The 22,011-nt window shown below is 39.6% G+C and overlaps 1 protein-coding gene across 6 annotated transcripts in view; it reads right to left on the bottom strand.

The window, feature by feature from the left end:
- LRBA (LPS responsive beige-like anchor protein) overlaps positions 1–22,011 on the bottom strand; it is a 591,088-nt gene that overhangs the window by 343,714 nt on the left and 225,363 nt on the right. For all 6 annotated transcript variants that reach the window (XM_090036376.1, XM_090036373.1, XM_090036375.1 and 3 more), the window contains exon 36: positions 20,320–20,428. In XM_090036376.1, coding sequence (XP_089892502.1) covers positions 20,320–20,428 — 109 coding nt within the window. The remainder of the gene's footprint in view (positions 1–20,319; positions 20,429–22,011) is intronic.

A 22,011-nucleotide genomic window follows, 5' to 3' on the forward strand; every position in this document is an offset into this window, starting at 1 on the left:
AGGAAAATCAGCTCTAAATACCAGATTCTATGGTATTACAACCATTTCCAGCCACTTTCTTCAGCTCTGATTTTCCAGAGGACCGGGGGTGGGGAAGGGTGGACACACAGACACAGAGAGGGAGGAAACTCCACTCTCCCCACCAATGTTATCCTGAAAGAGATGGTTCTATTAAAATAAGATAAGACTTAACATTGTTTTAACGTCCAGAAAGTTCCAATGCTATTTCTGAATGCCTAGGTTTGGCACAAAAAAATGGAAAAAGCAAATCTCCTATGACATACTGATGGAAACATTTACCACCCTAATAAAAAACTCTGGCGTACATATCCTGCAATAAGGTTCGTGACTCCTCAAATAAGATACAATCAAGAACCTATGACCCAGACCACATTCTTTGTGTCCCTAGAGTGCTCCTCATCCTGAAAGACTAACATCTGTGGCCATGATTTTGGATTGTGAAAAGATTATGCTAACATCACAAGAACTCAGTCACTGGATGATTTACTTGCCTTTGCCTCTTTTTGGTTAGTACTTCCAGATATAGGAGAAATTCCTGCAATTCTTGTGAAAGGCATAATCACAGCGCACAAGACCAAAAGACCTGTGAAATTCAGATAAAGAGATGACAAGATAACTCACTGGAAGCTAATGACACCAAGATTTTTCTACAGTGAGAAAACTCTAGCTTTGTGTCTGTCTTGACTTGTTAGTGTATTGTCCATAAGGAATAACAATTTAAATATGTCACAAGCCTCAGGGTTTGTACAATAATCTTACTTTCTGTCAGGTTGCAGTCTTGAACCTGGGGTCTTGGCTTGGCCAACAGAGCCACTCATCCGGGCCTTCCACCTCATGGTTGACCACCCAGACTGGGCAAAGCTGGCCTGATGCCTCCAGCAGAGCCTAACCTTCTGCCTATCCCCATCACTGGAGTGGCTAGTTAGGGTCTACTGACCCTCTACTTACCCCATATAAACCTCTGTACAGGAACTGGAAATGTTTAGGCACCAGGGCTCAATCTGAATTGAGACTACTTCATTGTTCTCTCTGGCTTGCTCTTAGCTCCACTCTCCATTTGATCTCCAAGATTCTTGACTCTGCTTGCCCTTGGACTTGGCTCTCTGTTTGATCTTCCAGTTTTGTTTTGTTTTTTTACTTGCCTCACTCTTAGACACTGCTCTCAGATTCACCTCTTGGGTTTCTAACCTGTTTCAACCTCAGCACCTCAACCCCCAAGTGGCCCAGACCTGGCTGCCCACATCCTGATGTGACACATACTATGCAGCCAATCAAGGAAAGCAGTTACACTACTTTATTGCCATTAACTCTAGAAAGTAAGATCCCTATTTAGGATAATCCAATACTCTGTCACAGATTCACCCCAAAAACAAGTTCCCTTTAAGGTTCACCACGTGGCATATGTGGACATTCTCCCAAATTGGATTTATTCTGGTATTTGGTATCTATTTATAGCCAGTATTAAGCTGAGTTCAGTTTTAGCATTTTATGTAGTCTGCATGTGTTACAGCATTTGATATAAACGTACTTTTTAAATTTCATGATTAACTGGAAGCTATGGGATTAAGATATTTAGCACACACCCACAGGCTATCCAGTTGGTATGCATCTTGGGTCAAACAGGGTGGTGACAGTATGTAGTTGAAAAAAAAATAGCTGTTGTAATTATTGGGGTAGTTAGCTCTTCTCACACCAAGTAGAGACCCCAAGTGCTAGGTTAGACAGAATGGTGACAAAGGGTATTCATGAAACAACAGCTATTCTCATTAAGAATAGCTCATAAGATCATGTTTATGCTTCGTTTGGATTGAAAAAAAAAATGGCCAATTGGCCCAAAAGCTTTTGTCTGGGAAGGGGAATGACACAACAGTGAAGGTACCCCCTTCAATCACATCCAGATGGCAAGAGGAAGCTCATCCACACAATATTCTCTCTCCCCAGAAACTAAAGGGAGATGTCAAAGTATGTGCCTTAGAACCGGTATGGGTGCAGCAAATCCTTAAGGAAGAAGGAAGTTTTCTGGCCCAGATTTATGGAATCCATCTAGGGCTCAGCTGGGACAAGCTGAAGGAGCCTTTTAGCTGGCAAGACACTAGCTAAGAGAAGCCATCTGCAGGAAAATCACTAGTCAGAAAGGATTATTCTAGCGATGTTTCTAAATAGAGAAGCAGGGTGAGAACTTGTATTTTTGACCTTTTACTTTTCTCTTATCTGTTTCTCAAACTATAATTTCTTTTTCTTGTATGTCTTTTTTACTGGAATAAATCCGTTTTCCTGTTTTGCCTTACCGATCATCTGTGGCAAGCATGATCCCACAGTGATTGATGTTTCAGGTATTCCCTTTTCCTCAGAAGAGGAGATCTGTTTTCTTTTTGCAAACCTAGGGTGATAACCCCAAAGAATGGCAGAGCTTCCTCCACTGGAGCTGCAAAGGTCTAGTACAGAGTGAGGGAGATTAAGCTCATCTAGGGGTGAGAAATCATCCCAGGAGCAATATCTGGTATATCCCCTAAAATATGCAGCACAACAGAGGGGAGAAGCTTGGTTTCTGGGGTCACCCCAATGTTTTATCAGCATAGGGTTTGTCACACCCTCCCCTTTGTTCCCTCCTGGTCTTACCATTTTTTGCATTTGGACGGAGGATGAAGGAAGAACGTGGAAACCTCCTAAGAATCCTGTTAAGCAATCTTCCCAATAACCATCTGTTAGAATTCTACTGGAATTAAGTATTTAAAAAATGAAATGTCTTACAACTTATCCACAAGAGGAAAAAATGGGGACACCCTGAACACTGGCACTCTTCAGTATCAGGCATATCATTGGAAAAGAAGTAAACAGGAATATTTTGAGAGAGCCCAGACTTTCTAATCTAGGAAAAAGGAGTATCCTTAAGGATGATGAATTCCCTGACAAATGATTGGGTTATTAATTTAAGAATGAAGGATAAGACTCTAGAACTTGGAACTGGCCTAGAGGCAGATGGCAGAGGGACTGAGCGGTTTTGGGATTTGACCCTGCAGTGAACTTTGATCAATCGGTAGAGAGGAAAGCTGAGGATCTTGCAATTCATTTGGCTTTCTCCCCTGACAGTGAGGATCTGTAGGTTGGGACCAGTCATAGCAGAGTTTCCTTTTTTGTGGCCAAATTGTCTCTTGATGCATCTTTTGGCCTTTTATTTGGTTGGCTAGCTCGGAGAGGGAAGATTAATAGGCCATTTCATTCTGAAAATAATCCCTGAAAAACATCGGTTTGGATGAAGAAAAGGAGGAGGAAGAACATGGCTCATTGATACTATATATAAACAAAAAAAAGTTTTGAAAGCCACCATGGTTATGTATAAGGTAGAAAGCCTGTAACCATTATTTGCATAAATAAAATATATTTTGTGGAGTCTGCGAGGACATTGAACTCATGTTTTCGGCCAAACCAAAGACTTTACCCATTCCTTTAGAGTGCCAGTCTACTTTACAGACTAACAACTTGTGCTAAATTAGGGCATAGGGAGGGACTTACAGTGGATCAGTTGATGCATGGTAACAGTTTAATTTGTGCACTCCTATCCTGTAGAAAGTAGAAGCTGAACTGGAACAAATTTACCCCTGATTGGAACATCTGAACAATGCTAATTTTCTAAATGCTGAGCTAAAAAGTTACTCTTTAAGTTATATATCCCTTTGCACCCCATCGATCTACACTCACAGCAGACACTACATGTTACTGTGGTGGGAGCAGAACATGCTTTGGGAAGACCTGAGCCTACAGCCCTTAAAAAGAGAGAGGAGACCAGCTCACTAACTATATTTAGAGCATAAGCAAAGTTCAAGATTTTGCACAAGATTTCACTTATAGCATACCTCACAAAGGATGACAAAGAATATTTTTTCTTAAACATGTTTGAGGAAGAGAATAACAATTTTGTATTCATCGTCTAGATTCTGTCATGATGGTCACCTCATGTCTAAGAAAGCATTTCAGCATGGAATGGATCATGCATTTTTCCTTCTAGCCAAAGTACTCCTGCTGTGACTCCAAGTGAAAAATATGATTTTTTGTTTTTAAAAAGTTCCATAAACATTGGTAATGTCTGCATGTATCAAGCTTTATTATGTCAAACTACACAGAGTATCTAGAAAGACAAGTCTAGATGTCTCAGTTTTAACATCAGAGTGTCTATGTTCATAATAATTTGGTCACAATGAAATTGATAGAGAAGTTGCATATCATCTGTGCTTTCACTGAACCAAATGGGAATAGATTAGAAAATTTCTAAGTGATTTCTGGCATACTGTATAGCTGCAATAGTCTTACACAGATGAGACATTCTCTGGTTTTAGGATTCATTCTGGCGTGTTTTGGGGAGTGGATTTCAATTTGGACATGTAAAGGAAAATGTTCTTCCCTTCCATCCTATGAATGTCTGGAGGGCATGAAAGATATGCATGCTTTAAAGGAAGCAGCCATGTAAATAGTAACGTTCCTTAGTTATTTAACTATTAACTAAGTTGGTTTATATGTATTTTACTTTTATGCAGTTCTACTTAGTATGCTGTTAAAAGAAGGGAAATATTCAAACAATTACATACTTCACGGGGTAGGCAGTTACTGTCCAAATGTTTATATTATTTAATTAGCTTCTAGGTTTATCTCATTGAAAAAACCTCATCCCCAATATTTTAGCTAACAAGTATCTAAATATCACGTAGAAAGACCAATCATATGATCCAGTTTACTGTTATACATAACTACAAGGATTTCATTTGAAATCTACCAATAGTTAAACCATTTGGGCCATGCCAGAACAGCCAAAAATCACCTCCTCATACTCAGCATTTGCAGTCAAAGAGTTTTAACTATGAAAAGTCAAGCAAATTATATTAAGAATACAGAAAGGAAATAGATGGGAAAAAATACAACTGTGTGTCGAAAACATTAGTTTTGTGACATCCTTCTTCACCCCCTGCCCTAAAAAGTCTCTCATATAAAAAACAGTACTTTTAAAAATGAAATTGTATTTAGAGAAACAGCCATAGCTACTGGATAGCTGCCAAATGAATCTGGACCACAAGTAACACTAGATTGAAAGGTTTTGATCCAACACAACACCATGTTTAACAAGCAGCTGCATATTTCATCCCTAATGAAGGCCTGGAAAGGAGAGTTCATTTTATGCTAGATGCAGGTATCAAAGCAGACCTCACAATGCAGCAGAGGCGCATCATCTAAGGATCTTTTTCACATTAAGAATCCTATTAGAAGGAAAACACTAAAAGGTAATTGAATTTCCCTCAGTTATCTTCATCTCTGTCAGCTCCTGCTACAATAACTTACTCTCCAGAGCAGAGATAACTCAATTCTGTCCAGCAAGCATATGTTATGAATCTCCAAAGCAAACTTGTCTAAATCATTCTGGTCTTCTATCAAGGTTGGCTGTGGATATGAACTCTGACAGAAAGCAAACAAATTTATTTTTATCTTTTCAATAATTCACTTCCTTATATTTTGATGGAAGAATCTAAAGACATACATGTTTCCAGTAATTCTGGAACTATAAAAACTGGTTGAATATGTTATGCCTAAAATCTACATTGTTAAAAAACTGCATTATTAACCTTTTTGTTTTTACAAAAAATAGTACCTAAAGTTCTTGTTATAGCAGTATTTCAATTTGCTGCATGTTTGCCTGAACTGAACTGGCCTTTCTTGTTGCATTTCCCAAATTTGTTTCAGAGTGATTTTGATGTTTTCACTTTCACATTCAAAGAGAGTATCTTACTTATACATACTGAAGTTAACAAAAATTATTTTTGTGTTTAATTTTATTTTGCTTTAGTGCTTCTTGTATTTTTTAAAGATGATTTTTAAGAGCATGCATATATTTGTAATTAAGAAAAATAAAATATATCCAGTTCTTAGTTGAGGAGGAAAATAGCAACTATTAAAAACAAACATACAATCTGTGTCAGTCATTTCAAGAAAGGTTTGAAGTCTTTAACAAAAAGTCTACTCTAACATCAAAGGAGGAAAGAAAAAAAGGTATTCCCCAAGTGCAGTGGCAATACAACTGAAGAGTGACTGAAATCTTGTCAATCTGATTACTTACTGTATACAGGTCCAAATGTGTTTATAGATATATTCCTAGGATTTTACATTTTTAGAAATAATTAAACAACATCACAAACCCTTTCCTTAATATGATGAACAATAGACTCTACCTTAGGGGGAAGGGAGGAAGCCTTGCCTTCAAGATGCTTGTGCGCTTTCCCAATGACCACAACAATATTGCTCTCAATTTGGTTTTCTCTTTTATTATTTTCCCAGTGTTAGTTCTTCCTGTTGTTCTTGCTTTCAACTGCAAGTCTTTTGGAGTACGGAATCCAACTCAAGTGGGCTGCTAACCATCCTGTATTACTGGCTCTATTTCAGTGGCAATCTTCCTCAGGAATCTCAAGTATTCTTTTTCTGGTATTATACTGGTCTCCCCAGTCTTCTGTTTTCTTCTTATTGTATACTATTGCATCCTGCAACATCCTTTTGGCACAATGTTGGCGCATCCAATTTTCACTGGCTACTCCTCAATGAAGGAGCCTATCTATGAACCCTCCTTGGTGAGGATTCTATAGAGATTTCCACCCCTCATTTTCTGGGCCCCTGCATACTTTACTCTAGCAATACCCTGGATGTAATGAGCTGTTTGTCCAATTTGATCACTCCAATGGCACTGCAGAGGTTACCACTACCAGCAAAAGATTATGGACACAAAAGAAACCAATACAAAGATAAGGCTCTCACCCCAGGTCTATAGTCCAGTTGCACAACAGAGCATGATTATTACCTTTGCCAAATATCCAGTTTAAAAGAAACCCTGTTAAATGACTTTCATGCAAGTTTATGTTATCTGCAGATGGCAGAGATGTTTATTTTGGTTAGCACAGTGTTTCAGTACCATCCAAACAATGGCTGTATTGTAGATTTAATTTATCTCCTGTTTCTTCTCCTTGTGATACTATACCAGGGGTCAGCAACCCCCGGCACGTGTGCCAAGCATGGCACACAAGGCCAGCAACAGAGCCTGGGCTGCTCCCAGCAGGGCCTGCAGCATCCCAGCTGCCTGCTAGGAGCAGCCCAGGCTCCTGGCTGGCAGCAGCTTCTCCGAGCTGGGGCCAGCTGCAGCCAGGAAGCTCCAAACAGCTGTGCTGGGCTCCGGGCTCCAGCATCAGCTCCGCACAAGCGTGTGCACCCGCGTGTCAGAGCGTGCAGTGAGGGAGGGGCCTGAGGCAGCACAGCCCCGGTCTCTCCCCTGCTGCTGGCACAGAGGCAATGGCAGGCTTCCAGAGCCCAGCACAGCTGTTTGGAGCCAGCCCAGGCTCTGGGCAGCTGCAGCAAGCAAGCAGGGGGCAGGCTCCAAACAGCTGCACTGGGCTCCAGAAGCCTGCCATCACCTCTGTGCCGGAAGAGGGGAGAGACCGGGGCTGCGCTGCCTCAGGCCCCTCCCTCACCACCCACTCTGACATGCAGGTGTATGCGCTGGTGCGGAGCTGATGCCAGAGCCCGGCGTAGCTGTTTGGAGCCTCCCGGCTGCAGCCAGCTCGGGCTCTGGGGAGCCTGGTGCTCCCACCAGGCAGCTGAGACACTGCAAGCCCTGCTGGGAGCAGCCCAGGCTCCAGCAGCTACCCAGAGCTGGGGTAGCTGCTGACAGCCACAAAGCCCGGACTGGGGGGCAGGAGCTTAGGGTGGGGGCACAAGGGGGCAGGAGCTTTGGGTGGGGGCATGGGGCAGTAGGGCTGGGAGGCACAGGGCAGCAGGGCTGGGGGGGCAGGGGCACAAGCAGGGCATCCTGCCACGTACCCCTTGCCCTCAATTTGTTTTTCTGCCATGCCGGCACTCCGGCACCTTCTGAAGTAGGCATTGTGGTGTTTTTCAGCACTCTGGCCAAAAAACATTGCCTACCTCTGTCCTATACAATCCATCCTGCAAGAACCCAGCTCTATCTGATAGATCCCCCTGCACCATGGAATGCAACTTACACAACTACGTTCCTAAACTTGTTACAAAGAATTGCTTAAGAATGAAAAAAGTATCCCCACCTTTTACTGACAAATGCAGGTCTTAGACTCAAATTTCTATCTCTAGTGTTTTCATTTACCATGTCAATATGAATATATTCTTTTCTTTTAGTTTTTATTCAATTCTTTAAATATTGTTTAGGTCAAAATACTCCATGTTTAGTTAACCAGTTATATATCTTCATAAGTCAAGAAACAAAAAGCCACCCATTAAAAAAGAAAATAAGTACTACTGGTCATCATTGTCTGAACGATGACTGAAAACTCCAAATCAAGTGCAAAAATGTTTTAATCTATTATATGAAAATATGCGTAAACTGATTGCACTGGTCAGAACATGTGGTCCTAAGTTATTATTTCCTGCATAAAATATGATAAAACTTTTCACTCGTATTTAAAAGGTAAATGATCTTTGTTTTGCATAAAAGATGAGAGTACTAAGTTTAAAACCCTAGATAAAAGGGAACATGTCCAGCACTCAAGCTCACAGAAAAATATTTTCCTAAACTAGACAAGTGGTTAAGACCACACTCAGATACAAGTGAAATGCAGATGCACCTAATTGGCTACAGATACATTTGACAAAGGAGGATCAATTCTTTCCTCTTCAAAAATCATAATTCATGTAAGAAATTGCCATTGAGAAACAGAATTTACGAACTACACACATTACTGTAACTATAACTCTTCAGTTATGCTGGCTGTACTCCTAATTGGTTCCACTCATATTATACATTCCACTCATATGACTCGTATTAATAATGAAGGCATATTCCAAAATAAGCACATATGCCAATGCCAAACAGAATGAATATTAAAAGCAATCTTCTATAAATATAACAGGCTGATTCCAACAACAGGAATGGTTAAAGGGAAGCGCAATGAGAAGACACCTGCATTAACTTTTTGCTTTATTGATGATGATAGAGCAGTATTCTATAAAGTAATGTTAATTAGCTACTTGATTTGTGATATTTGATATTCTCTTTAATGAAAATTCTTTTACTTTTACCTTGTTTCAAATTTTTAAATTATGAGGCAAAGTTATATTACCTATCATTTGAACTTAAAATAGGAAAAAGGGGGAAAAACAAATGTCAATAGCACTATTTTGTTCTTTAAGTATGAACTCCAATCAGGACAAAGATGCAGTATTTAGACCTTAACTTATTTACATTACCAAATATTCATATTCTCCATCTTGTATGGCATCCAGCATACTCCTGTTGACTAAATAACTACCTATTACCTTTTTAATTATGTATTCTACTCAGTAGCACTTAGGATGCACTGCCAGAGTGAAGGTCAGGGTTCCACATGACTAGATCATTACTTACTGCCCAGCTCAGGGGAGAGGACTGCTGAGAGAGTAGACTGCACTTTCTCACACTAGCTTTAGGAAAATCTCTCTAATTAACATAAAGACTCTATGTTTCTTTCATCTCAATTCAAAGTGTTAGTATACTACCAGGATAAAATTATACATAAACAATTAGTGATCACATAATTTTAATTTCTTTCTTTCCAGAACACAGTGGTCATTACTAAGAATCTTTTGAGTATGTTCTGTAAGCCTCCAAATCAAGATAGGAAGATGTTTTAAGTCTATCAATAACCCCCATTAAAAAGCCAAAAATTGAATAAAAAGAAAAAACCTCTATGCACAGAGATTCAGCAGCAATGGAAGTAAAGAGAAGCATATGACAGCTGCACATAAACTACAAAAACCTTAAATACAAAAAAAAAATTTCTAACCAATAGCGCAAAAGATGTATTAAATACACATACTGCAAATGAAAAACTTAATCATGTATATTGTACCCATGATGACCCCCAAAAAAGTGGAGGCAAGGATTTTTGTGGGTGATATCATTTAAATTATACAGCTGGTCCAAAGAAAAATGTTGTTCACAGAATTCTTTACTTCTTATCCTAGTAAGTAGTCATCCTAAAACTGGGTCCTTCCAATACAAACAAGTTTCAGGATGAATACTGAATATCTACAAGTATCTTAGGAGCTTATGCAAATCCTTCTGCATTTATCTTCTACACATTTTACTTATATATTCTATAGACTAAGTACAGATAGTCAAAAAGCCCACAGCTAAACAGATTCAGTCTTTGCAGGTTAGTCTAAACTGCATAATTTAAACCAATAAACAAGTGAACAGACATTCATATACCTTTGATTTCAGAAATGCAACCACATGCCTGCAGGGGCCAAGCCAGAAGCTGGAGAATGCTAAACACACCATCCTGCTCAGCTTGGGCAGAAGTTAGTCCACTCACCTTTCAAGGGAGGGTTTGTGGGGGAGGTGCAAAGCATGCATCCTGAGATTTTGGGGGACTGAGAGTTATCTTGAATCTGGAAGGAATCTGGCAGAAGTTCAATAAACAGATTTAACCTAAATCAGTTACGTCTGACACTACATCCATTAAGGTTTATCAAATTGCAGCAAGGGAAGTTTAGGTTAGATATTAGGAAAAACTCTCGCTAGGAGGGTAGTAAAGCACTGGAACAGGTTACCCAGAGAGGCTGTGGAATCTTCATCCTTGAAGGTTTTTAAGACCTACCTAGACAAAGCTTTGGCTGGGGTGATATAGTTGGGGATGGTCCTGCTTTGAGCAGGGGGTTGGACCAGATGACCTCCTGAGGTCTGTTCCAACCCTAATTTTCTGATTCTATGATCTTAAACCAGTTTCAGTCATTCTAAAAGCAGTTTATGTGCACTGAATTTCTGGACTAAGTATGGACCATCAAAAACCTGAATTAATTCAATCTTTACAGGTTTCTCTTAAACGGTGTAGATTGAACCAATAATAAAAAAGTGAACTGATGTTCACTTTTGAAACCAGAAAGGCAGCCAGACCCCGGCAGAGGCCCATACCAGTAACTGGGGGGTGCTAGAGCACCTGCTGGCCATTGTCAAAAGCACCCAAATGCAGCCAAGCAGGACTCATCCTTGATCGGCTACCCAGCACATGCCCCCCCCAACTCCTTGCTGCCAACCCCAAAGGAAACCAGTCCCTCCAGCCTTGCACTGGCCAGATCCCCAGCTTTAGCAGGGGTTCCTCACCCTTGGAAGGGTCTCTCAAGCCCTGCCCCTGGTGCAAATAGAGGATTCTCCCCTTCCCACTCCTCAGCATGGTCCAGCAGGGCTTGGCACAGCCCCCAACAGTCCCTCCAGCCTAGGGCTGGCAATCCTCCAGCCTCAGTGGGGGTTCTCCACCCCCAGCAGGGATGTATTCCCCATCCTTGCCCCCCACCCCAACCTCTCAGAGGCAAGGGCAGCTGACAAGGAGGTGGGACTAAGGGACCCCAGCCTGCCTTTCTGGGCTGCAGGGGAGAAAAAGCCTGGGGGAAGGGGACTTTCTCCCTCTGCCTTGTAGACCCCAGCTGGGAGTCCAGTGCCTGGCTGGGTGGGTGCATTCCCCTGCCCCCTTGCCCCTGGAGGCAAGGACAGCTGGCAAAGAGGGTGGGGCTAAGGTATCTGAAACCCTGCTCTGTGGTGTGTGGTATGCCGGGGGTAAAAATCCAGCAGAGGTGACTTTTCCTCCCAGGCCATGCAAACTGTGGCTGAGGGTCTGGTGTTGAGCTGAGTGGGTATGTTCCTAACCACCCCACCCCACCAGCTCCTTAGAGGTAAGGGCAGCTGGAAAGGGGGCAAAGCTAAGGGATCCCAGCTTGGCTCTCAGGGCTGTGGGGGATGGGGAGGTGAAAAGCCCTGGGGAGGGCCTATGCATACCCCAAGTAGGGGTCCCATGCTTGGTGAGTGCATTCCCTTGCTAAGGCAACTCCAGACCAGCTTGAGTGTCTGTGGAAGGGGAGGGCAATAAGGCCCACAGAGGGTGCTTTCCCTCCCCTTGTGCTATACAGACCCAGGCTAGGGGGCTCTGGGGTCCATTCCCTTGCCCCCCATTCCACTGGGCTGACAGGCACAGACACAGACTAGGGAACAGAGGCTTTACTACCTCTCTTCTGTGAAAGAAGGGAGAGGGGCCAGCCCTGCTCTGTTACAGCACGCAGCACCCTGGGATGCTGGGGCACAGAGTTAAATTAAATCAGGAGAGGATCTGGGACACAAATTCTATAAACCGGTTTGACATAAATCAGTTAAGTCTGATGCATCCATCCAGGTTTATAATAAATCAGTTTGGCCATTTTGAAAGTGGTTTATGTGCACTGAACTTCTGTTCTGTTATAGGTATAAACCAGTTTCTGATCACTTAAACCAGGTTGTGTGTAACTTCTGTCTCTAGCCCTGTTGTGTTACAGATTTGAACTGGTTTCTTATCACTTATACTGGTTTACGTGCAACTTCTGTCCCTAGCCCAGTGTTTCCCAACTGGCACAAAAGTGTGCTGTCAGAAATGAACAGGTGTGCATTGGAATTTTGCCATGGCAATGAGCTACAATAGGCATGAGGATGGGGAATGCCCGAAGGGGATGTGCTGTGGAAAAATGTTATTCATGTAAGTGTGCTTTGGGCTGGAAAAGATTGGGAAACATTGCCCTAGCCTATGTGATTGGGAAAGTAGGGAGTGATTATTAGAAATTGTTTAGGTAGTTTTTTCTAGTTTTTTGGATGGGGACTGCAATGCAAACCACATTTTTTCTAATAGTTATCTACATTTCATGGAAATATTTCTAATTATTCTTTGCAAGCATTTAACATAAAAAGATTTTTTAATCATTCTTGAAATACGAATGGCCCATTAGCACAAAATGCTTCATAGTAAATGCTCAGACAAATCTAAAACTGTACTAGTTTTCTTCCAGCTCAGTTGAAAAAATATGCAACTTGTATTCATTTAAACTACAGAGCAACACAAACATTTCACTCTTGAAGTAAAGAATCTGTAGCAATATCTTTTCACGTAAATCAGAAAATCTTTTTTTTTGCCAGTTTGCCAGATAACAGCATCTGATAGCTATTACAAAGGCAGACTTCACTGTTGTTCTCTTCAGACTGGTTCATAGGAGGTAGTCAAAATAGGAACTTTCAGCTACAGTATGAAGCTGCTTCTGTAGCAACATCATATTTCTGATAACTCTTAAGCATGCACCTCTTAGCATCTATTCATAATAAGGTAAACCTGAATTACAAAGATGGAAGGAGGGAGGGGGAGAAAAGCAGGCCTCCAAGCACCCCAGTGTGAGCTTTTCTGTCTTCTCCTCTTCCTTTTCTGGCCATTAAAGAATAACGAGAGACAAACCCTTGACATGTTTTCCTTCACTCTGGCCTGTTAGGATATTATTTTATCCCTCTGAAATCCTTACTTCCCCACTGAACAGCTACACCTGGGGTACTTTTCAAGCTGTGAACAATAACTAATTCTCTTATTTAAGAATACTTTTCCTGTCAGGGGAAAAACTTACCAAAAAATTGTCACCTCAGGAATATGGTAAACATAATTCTTCAGTCTGAGACTGTTCAACATATTGTAACAGCACAATACTTTACAAGCTGAGCCTCCAGAAAACCAAACTCCCACTATGAGAATTACATGGGAATAGTTTCTATTTTATTTTCTCTTAAAATCTAAATAAGACACAGAAGTTGCCTGCAGATGTTAAAAAACAAACACACACACACACCATGCTTTACTTTAAACTCAGTGCATTCCCATGCCAAGCCGTGTGCATGCCCAGAAGAGGCAGCACCGTAGTTGGACCCAGTTTGCCCAATGTCTGTATAGATCGAGCGCTTTAATGGGGTGTTTTTGGCTACTTCATCTAATAGCTAATTGAATCAGCTTCAGATAAAAGTGCCAAAAAGCCCTGCTGAAATGCCCAATCTATACAGATGGTACAAAGCCGTGTAGAACTAATGCGCTGCTTCTTCTGGTAAAGTGCACTTTTTTTTAAAAACCGTCTGCAAGCAGCCTAAGAAACAGGTTCAGAATTTTTTCTTCCTCCTTCTACCAACAGATGGAGGTATAATGCCTGAGCTACCCTCTGAAAATAGCATTTACTTAAAAATGTAGATTTCAAAGGAGTTAAACCGATTCAAAGTGAAATATGCAATGCCTTGTTTTTGTGCAATGAGTCTAGTTGCCAGAAAGCTGTATTTTGCAATAAAATAATTTAGCTGCATAAAGAGGTACGATAACATTTGGTGTCAGTGCTACAAAATGCCTGAAATTTACATTACCAACCATTAACTGCAAATACTTCATTCATACTGAACTGCTAACAAACCATAATACTCTAAGAAATACTGCCAAATAATTTTATTTTGACAAATCTGGCCACTGTCATTAAGCCCCCTTAACATGAATCCTTCATAAAAGGATACTGCAAAGATATACTAATCTTGTCCCTAAAGTATCAGCATGACAGAAGAATCTTGTAGCAAAACAGCTCCTATTTAATAAATAAAGACCAGAAATTATATGGAAAATACAGATATTTTCTATGGAAAGTGTACCCCTCCCAAATAAAATGTCATTTTATGAATACAGGTTAATCATCACCATAGATAATGTTATATACAACAACAGGATGCAAAACAAATAACATTTGAAAAAAGTGAAAATGATTTATAATTTTCCTTTGTAAGGCTTTGATCTCCATCTGATGTAAGACTACTCAACCATGCTCAGCTTCCAAGTCCCATTCCCTTGATACAAAAGAACATCCTTTGTAACCTTTAATGTTTTGCAACATGAGGAGGAGAAAGAGTATAGTATACATGAGATGTTACTTATTACTGGAACTTCCATATTTCATATCCTGTCAAGAGGAAAACAGTTTTTTTTATTTAAAAACATCATTGGAAGACAAACAAACAGGGCAGCACTGCACCTTACCCAAGTAAAGACAATGTTCATATTAGCATTAAGATTTGTTTTTGAGCATGAGCCATAAAGTAAAACATTCACAGTTTATTACAGCTAAAGCTCGGCCTGTAAACTGGTACTGAATAAGAATTAAAACTGTGAAGAAGTCTAAGTTTTCCGCATGAAGAAACATAACTGAACAGAAAAGGGCAACAAATTTTACAGCAGCTGGAAATGCTAGATTTAATTATTGAAGAGAAATCATGCAGAGAAGTTAGCTGCCTAACATGATTTATAACAAATGCAGAGAAAAAGTCATGTGAAATACTCATTTAATCAACAAAAGCAGGAATAATCAGAACAACAATTCTGTGGATGATGCAAATTTGAGAGCAAAGGCAAAACAATAAAATAATTTCAATGCCACTCTATTTTAATAAGATACTTAAATCCAAGAAGATAGTCATCCATTTGATTTATTTTAAAGAACAGTGGTTTGTAGGACTGGGCAGTCAAAGGCAGCCACTACTTTTCAGACTGACTAAATAAAAACAACAGATTCCTGTTTACTGCTACTATTGTATATTCTTCATACTACGCTACACTCCTTAGAATTTAGAAACATTTCTTGGCAATATTGTGCATGGTTTCATAAAACAGTCAGAGGCAGTTAGCTATGCTAGTCTGATGTCAGGCAGACAGCAGGGTAGATATGCCCTTTTCTGGCCAAACTAAATTAGCGACGTATAGAATAAGCTTTCTTAAGCAAAGGACTTATTTCATCAGATGCTGTGAAGGGACTGCAGGAAGCAGAGTTGCTAAATAGAAAGCAATGATTGGAATATAAAGGGTAGGAAAGGGAGAAGAAAAAGGAGGCTCCACTACTTTATAAAGAAGTGCTGTATGAAGTTCTTTATAAAGAAGAGGCTTCTTCTCATTCCCAGGTTTCATACTTGTGTACCTTAAAGCCAAGAAAGAGCTATTGTCAGAGGAAGGACTGCTTAAAATATTTTATTCTGCCCACTGAGTGGAGATATGGCGGCACGGAATCTGATCAAAACCAAGTCGGGTTATTCAATATTTATCTCAGCTGATACTGAAGAGAGAAATTGAGGGTGCCTTGGGGCTTGAATTGTTTATAGCCCTTGGATACATATTTAGATTTATACAAAAATAACCCGTGGTGCCTACCCAAGACTTTTGGTACAGCTGCCATAAATTACAAAACAAAACAAATTAAACAAAATACAAACTTCCCACAACACCAAATCCAATTACCATCAAAAAGTCAACTCTGCAGCAGCCTGCACAAATAGATGTTCTGAGACAGCACAAAACCAGATTTTCAAGGTAATTTATATGAGGAGGACTAGATGCACATGTGTACTAGTAGGCAGAGTACAAAAGTAAGCAGCAAGGCACCCGAGCAGAATTCCCAGCTCTAACTCGGGAGAAATTTTGAAAATGTTGAAGTGACTTGTATGCACAGGATCCACCAATATTCAGTGGACCTTCTGGTCCTGATTGTTATTGTTGATATGAATACTTCCATCCTCACTCTATAATCCTAGGTAATTATGGTTGCTGTCTTATAGTATCTCATCTGTAAAATGAGTATGGTATTGCTTCCTAAAGCACATCTGAGGACACAGAGCATATATCCATTTCTTCCATGAATCCGTTATGTATATCAACCATTGCTTCCTCAAAAAATAATAAAATATGATTGGGAAAAGAGAAGAGTTCAGAAAAAGCATAATAAAAAGGATGGCCATTGTTGTCCATACCTAGTCAAAGAAAGCCTTTTCTTTCTCTCTTGGCTCCTCTCCTGCATGGCTAAAAAGGTATGAACCCTGTTAGAGGAAATGGCTGCTGGCTTCTCCTGCCCCTGTGGGCTAAATATTGGAATTCACATGTAGATAATTGGAATACAGAGGGTAGGAAAGGGAGAAGAAAAAGGAGGATCCACTACTTTATAAAGAAGTGCTGTATGAAGTTCTTTATAAAGAAGAAGGAATTTGTTAATTCCCATCACCACTCTTCTTCCTGATATCTACTTGCCATCTCACACCAGAAAAAAAAACCTGTGAATACTTGCAATGCAGAAAGAAACATAATAGTGTCCCCGTTGTTCTAAGGTACTTGGGATGCTGCAAATAGAGATATCAGGTGAAAAATGCTTGTCTATATCCAATTCTGAGGTGCGCTCATTCAGCAAAGTGATGCCTACTCTTTGTACAGCACCCATGCCTTTCATTCACTTTACCTCACATGGTTTCTGCTCTTCCTCCAGTAACCACCATACATTCTATCCAATTATCAGTTTTTTGTAGCAGTCTTTTTATTATTATTTCTGAAGCCAAATTCTCCAGAAACCAGGCTGAAACAAAGTCTTTCAGTGGTGGCATTTGACTTCCATTTAGAAAGGAGAAACCTCCATTTCTAAAAAGCAAATTTTATGATTCCTATAATAGTCCCACAAAAAATTTTATTAACTAGCAGATAATCCTGGTTCAAAATAGCTCAGATCTATAGGTCTTTTGGATACACTGCAAGACCCTGGCTTTGGGAAGGAGAAAATTTCAGGCAGGATAACACTGAGGATAATAAAGGCTTTGAATAAAGTTTGTTTCTGTTTATTGTTGAATAAAGGTTGCTCTAAAAGAGTTTTATACAGCATCACCAAGAATAAGACAAAGACATTCCTTTTATTGTTTGTAAATGTAAAACAGTTTAAGGAAGGAGAGCAAATTCTTTAAAATGTCTCAACATTTTCAGGATTTTCCTCTCCAATTACAGCATCTCCTCACCACACTGGCCCTTCTCCCCCCACAGCTCTGTCACACCCAACTTGAACCAGCTTCTCTTCCCAGCTTTGTGCGTGTGTGAACAAAGACTGCCAATCTTAAATACTGTGGCTCTAAGTGACCATAAGAAATCAACCAATGTGACTAAACAATGCTATTGGACTAACACACTTTGCACAATAGATCTCAGCTTTTCATTTCTGAGACATATATGTATAAACTATTAGCGATATTCATAAATGTACAGTAATATTTCTTTCTCTCTCACACACACACACACACATCACAGAAATGGAAAAGCTAAGGACTGTTGTGGCAAAGTTCATTAGTGCAGTAGCAATGTGCCTGCAGAAAGATTTATTTCAACTGTGTGCATCTGGTTTACTTTGCTAGTGCTGTAGCAGACTAGATTCACCACCCCGTCCCCCCCCCTTTCATTTTCCTATCTGCTACAGCACTAGCAAAGTTAACCAGACATTAAAACATTTGAAAATCAAACCATGACATAAATTTGACAAGCCATGCAGAGATTTCTGAACACTGAGTAGACTGGGGGGAGGGGGGGAGGTTTCTAATGAGAGGCTAATTATTCTCCCTTCCATAAAAAAGTCACAACATTCATTGCAGTCTATCTAGAAGTCACTTATCTCTAAAACAACATATTTGGCATTTGAGTGTTTTAAAAGTTCCAAGAGCTATATATCATTATTTTTACACATCAACAAATATGATGCTATAGAATTAGATTTTCCAAACATTTTCCAGCAGCAGACACACAGCAACACAACTAAACTTGATAAACAAAACAGAACTGTTTCTTATTTCAGTAACCTAGTATCTGTTTAAGTTCAAACTGACACAAGTTAAACCCCTTGAGCTGTCATACTGAGATAGAGATTCAAAGCAGCATCTGCTTAAAGAAGTGTCAATCAGCTTCCATCCTAGAGAGTTCAGGCATAAGCAACACACAAAGCTATAATAAAAAGAAGTTCTTGTTCAGCGTACATTCCTGCCAAACACCACAAAAACCTGTTTTGAGAATGAAATAATGTTAATGGTGAAGTGTATCCATTCATATCCCATATTTACATGACAAGGCCCAATGCTTCACAATTTTTTTCTTAGTTTGCAGCTAAAAGAAAAAAAGTGAGCTGTTCATCTAATCAATGATACCATGACATGGACAGAGCTTCTGCATAAATCCAGAACATGAGATGTCAAGCATGTCCCACTCCAATGATTATCAGGCAATGAACTAAAAAGATGCACTTTTCATCTCCACAGGACTGTCGCCAAACCCTTGATGCCTTGATGCAATAAATGAAACATGCCTGCTATTTCACCACCACAAAATGGTACTGTAGATATCTTACAACATCTCTGTTTGCAGGAGGGGGTAACTAGCTCTAGATGAAGTGCAGATATGTTATTAAACAACGCACAGCTTGAATCCTGGGGCCAACACAGATGACCTTTAAAACATAAGCACTGTCTAAGACAAATATGCTTTCATCTTTGTATTTTTTTCAAGTAAAGATTTAAGAGAAAAATAGTTTAGAAATACATTAAAAACACAAGCATGCCTTCATACACTAAACATTTCGTTTTAAAAACAAAACACAAGCAATATAGCATATTAGAAGAAAGATTTAATCCCTTTAAAATAGAACACCTATGAATTCAAAGAGATTTCACTAGCTTCATTTTAAACAATCAAATAAGGTCATACACACACAAAGGAACTCTGTTAACCAGCTGATGCCCAAAATTGTGGGCTTGGTTAAACAGGAGTTACCAATAAGATTTGATTTTTTTAATAGTTTAGTGAAAATACATGTCTATATTTTATTTTAAAATTCCCCTGGAGTCATGAAGATACCAGCCTCACAAAACTGTGTTGTGTCACGTGATACATAATCAAACAAATTAAAAACTAACTGTGACAAAATTAAGTGAAACAGTAAACAAGCCATATAATAGTAAAAATTAGACAATTTCTGTTTTGATATAATAACTGCGGTAAGATCTCTCTAGTAAGGATTCTGAATATGAGTTTTAGTTTGATATATGATACTTTAGTAAACTAGCTGTAATGCCACAAAGCTTCGTTAATAGTAAACGCTATAATCATGTTGGCTTTCTCCTTTTCTTCTTGTAGATTCTACTAAGTACTAGGCAATCCCCCACATCCCCATTCTTCTGCTGAAGTCATCGGGGGGCATATCTCCACAGCACTGGCATGTCCAAACTGGGACACTACTGAGCACACCCCATGTACCCACTCCTACAAGCACACCCCACACTTAGAAATATGTCTGTGAAGTTGCCTTATGGCACCTTTCTGTACCTGCTGGGCAGATTCCAGTATCCAACATGCCTGAAAACAGTGACTGGGAATGACCAGAGGCTCCTCAAGGGCATACTTCCAGGCATGACTGCAGATGTAGGTGGCAGGACACACTTGGGACTATCCTAGCCAGAAAGCACCACCCCAGGACATGTAGACATGCCATGAGTTCAGGAAACCTTGCATCTCCCAGGTGTGCTCAGTGCCTTGCAGTACTAAAGCTTTAATTACTAAAGCATGTGTTTTGCATTGGCATCTGCCAGAACTACCGTTTTCTTCAAGATTTCTGACTTCTTACCTCAAATTCAGCATGTCTGTGAATATCCTCTGCTCTCTGTCTGCTCAAGATAAATTCTGCTTCGTTTGCCACTCTTACTAGGTGGTCCTTCATAGTTTGGCTTAACAATCTATGGGCACAAAATATTTAAAAATTAGCAGTTATAAATTCAGAAAAATCAGGGAAATATCATTTATATACAACTCTTTGAGGGCTGCTCCAGAATACTGACCTGTTACGTTTAAAAAAAAAAATCTGCAAACAAATAATTTTCCAGCAACCTAATGAAAATGCATCAAAAAGTGAAGATATAGTACTAAGAAGCATATGACCGTTACCATTTAAGGTGACAAAAGGCAAGGCTGAGGTGCATCACAAACTGAATCAGAGGCGACTGTTTGTAAAACACGAGGAAATACATTTCACATGCCTGCACACCCCAAAATGTCATTGCAAATATTAATAAAAGCAACTGTTTTAAACATGTAACATACATGTGTGCATGCATGTAGTTTCAATAACTGATGAAAGGTTTGTGAAATGCACTGCAAAACAATTTTTCCTTCTCTGCTGTAATAGCAATTCTACACTGTGATATATTAAGTAATATTTTAACGATTGCAAAACATGCCCAAACTCACAAACTCAGTGCTAAGGTACAGAGCTGTTCCAGTTTGTAGTAAATAAGGCTGTAATTCAATCTAGAATTTCTGAGGTCTTAAGACCATAGCTTGAGCAGTCTATGAATGGCAGCATAGCTGATGGGTTGAAATACAGTCCAATTATTCAGCAAGTTCACAGACAGTTACTAAAAATGTTCATACAAATTCTTTTTAAATTACTAAAATTATGGTTTCTAAAGTTAAAATTGATCTGACATGCAAATGATGCAAGAGAAGCACAATACTACAAAAGCATTAAAAGACAACTTGTAAGCCAGAAGAAAATATGGCTGATTTTTGTTCCTAAAATACTTTATACTATACTAAATAGTAAAACACACTTTTTAGTTTTGGATTTACAGAGGTAATTTAAGGTTGGAGATTGGGAAGAACTCTCTAACCAGTAGGTAAGCAATGAAACAGGCTACTTACAGATATTGTAGAATCTCCACCCTTGGCAATTTTCATGAGCGACTTAGACAGACACTTGACTGGGATAATTTAGTCAAGGAAGGTTCTGCCTTAAGCATGGGGATGGACTAGTTCATGAGGACCTATATACCCCTACTTTCTCATGACCCTAAAACAACAATAAAACTATCAAACTTGTAGGCAAAGACTACCTTTCTAAGAGCTTGTATAATCTTATGCAAATTCATGTACTCTAGCTACAGAAGTGTTCCCCTTTTTTCTTACCGTGTCCCCTTTTTGAATATTATGTTCTAGACCTGGCATAAATGTTTCCATCTATGCAACCTTTAACATGACATCTAGCAGTCTAGTATGGCAGCTTCTGCATACACTTAATCTTTGAAAAGGCCTGTCATACAGGCAAAGGGCACTTTAATTCTGCCCTCTCACCGAAATCGTCTTCCTTTCAGAACTTGCTCTGTCATTTTAAACTTCATCTCTTCCAACAAACTTCATCCAAACTTCCAACACTACCCACTCTTAAAATTATCACAGAAAATGATACACTTTAATCAAACACTTATTTGAGAACATTCTAAAGGAGATATAAAAGAACCTATGGACCACCATACAGGAATTA

Source organism: Crocodylus siamensis, chromosome 2 (assembly GCF_052110815.1).
Source record: "Crocodylus siamensis isolate JL-2025a chromosome 2, ASM5211081v1, whole genome shotgun sequence".
NCBI classification, from domain to species: Eukaryota; Metazoa; Chordata; order Crocodylia; family Crocodylidae; genus Crocodylus; species Crocodylus siamensis.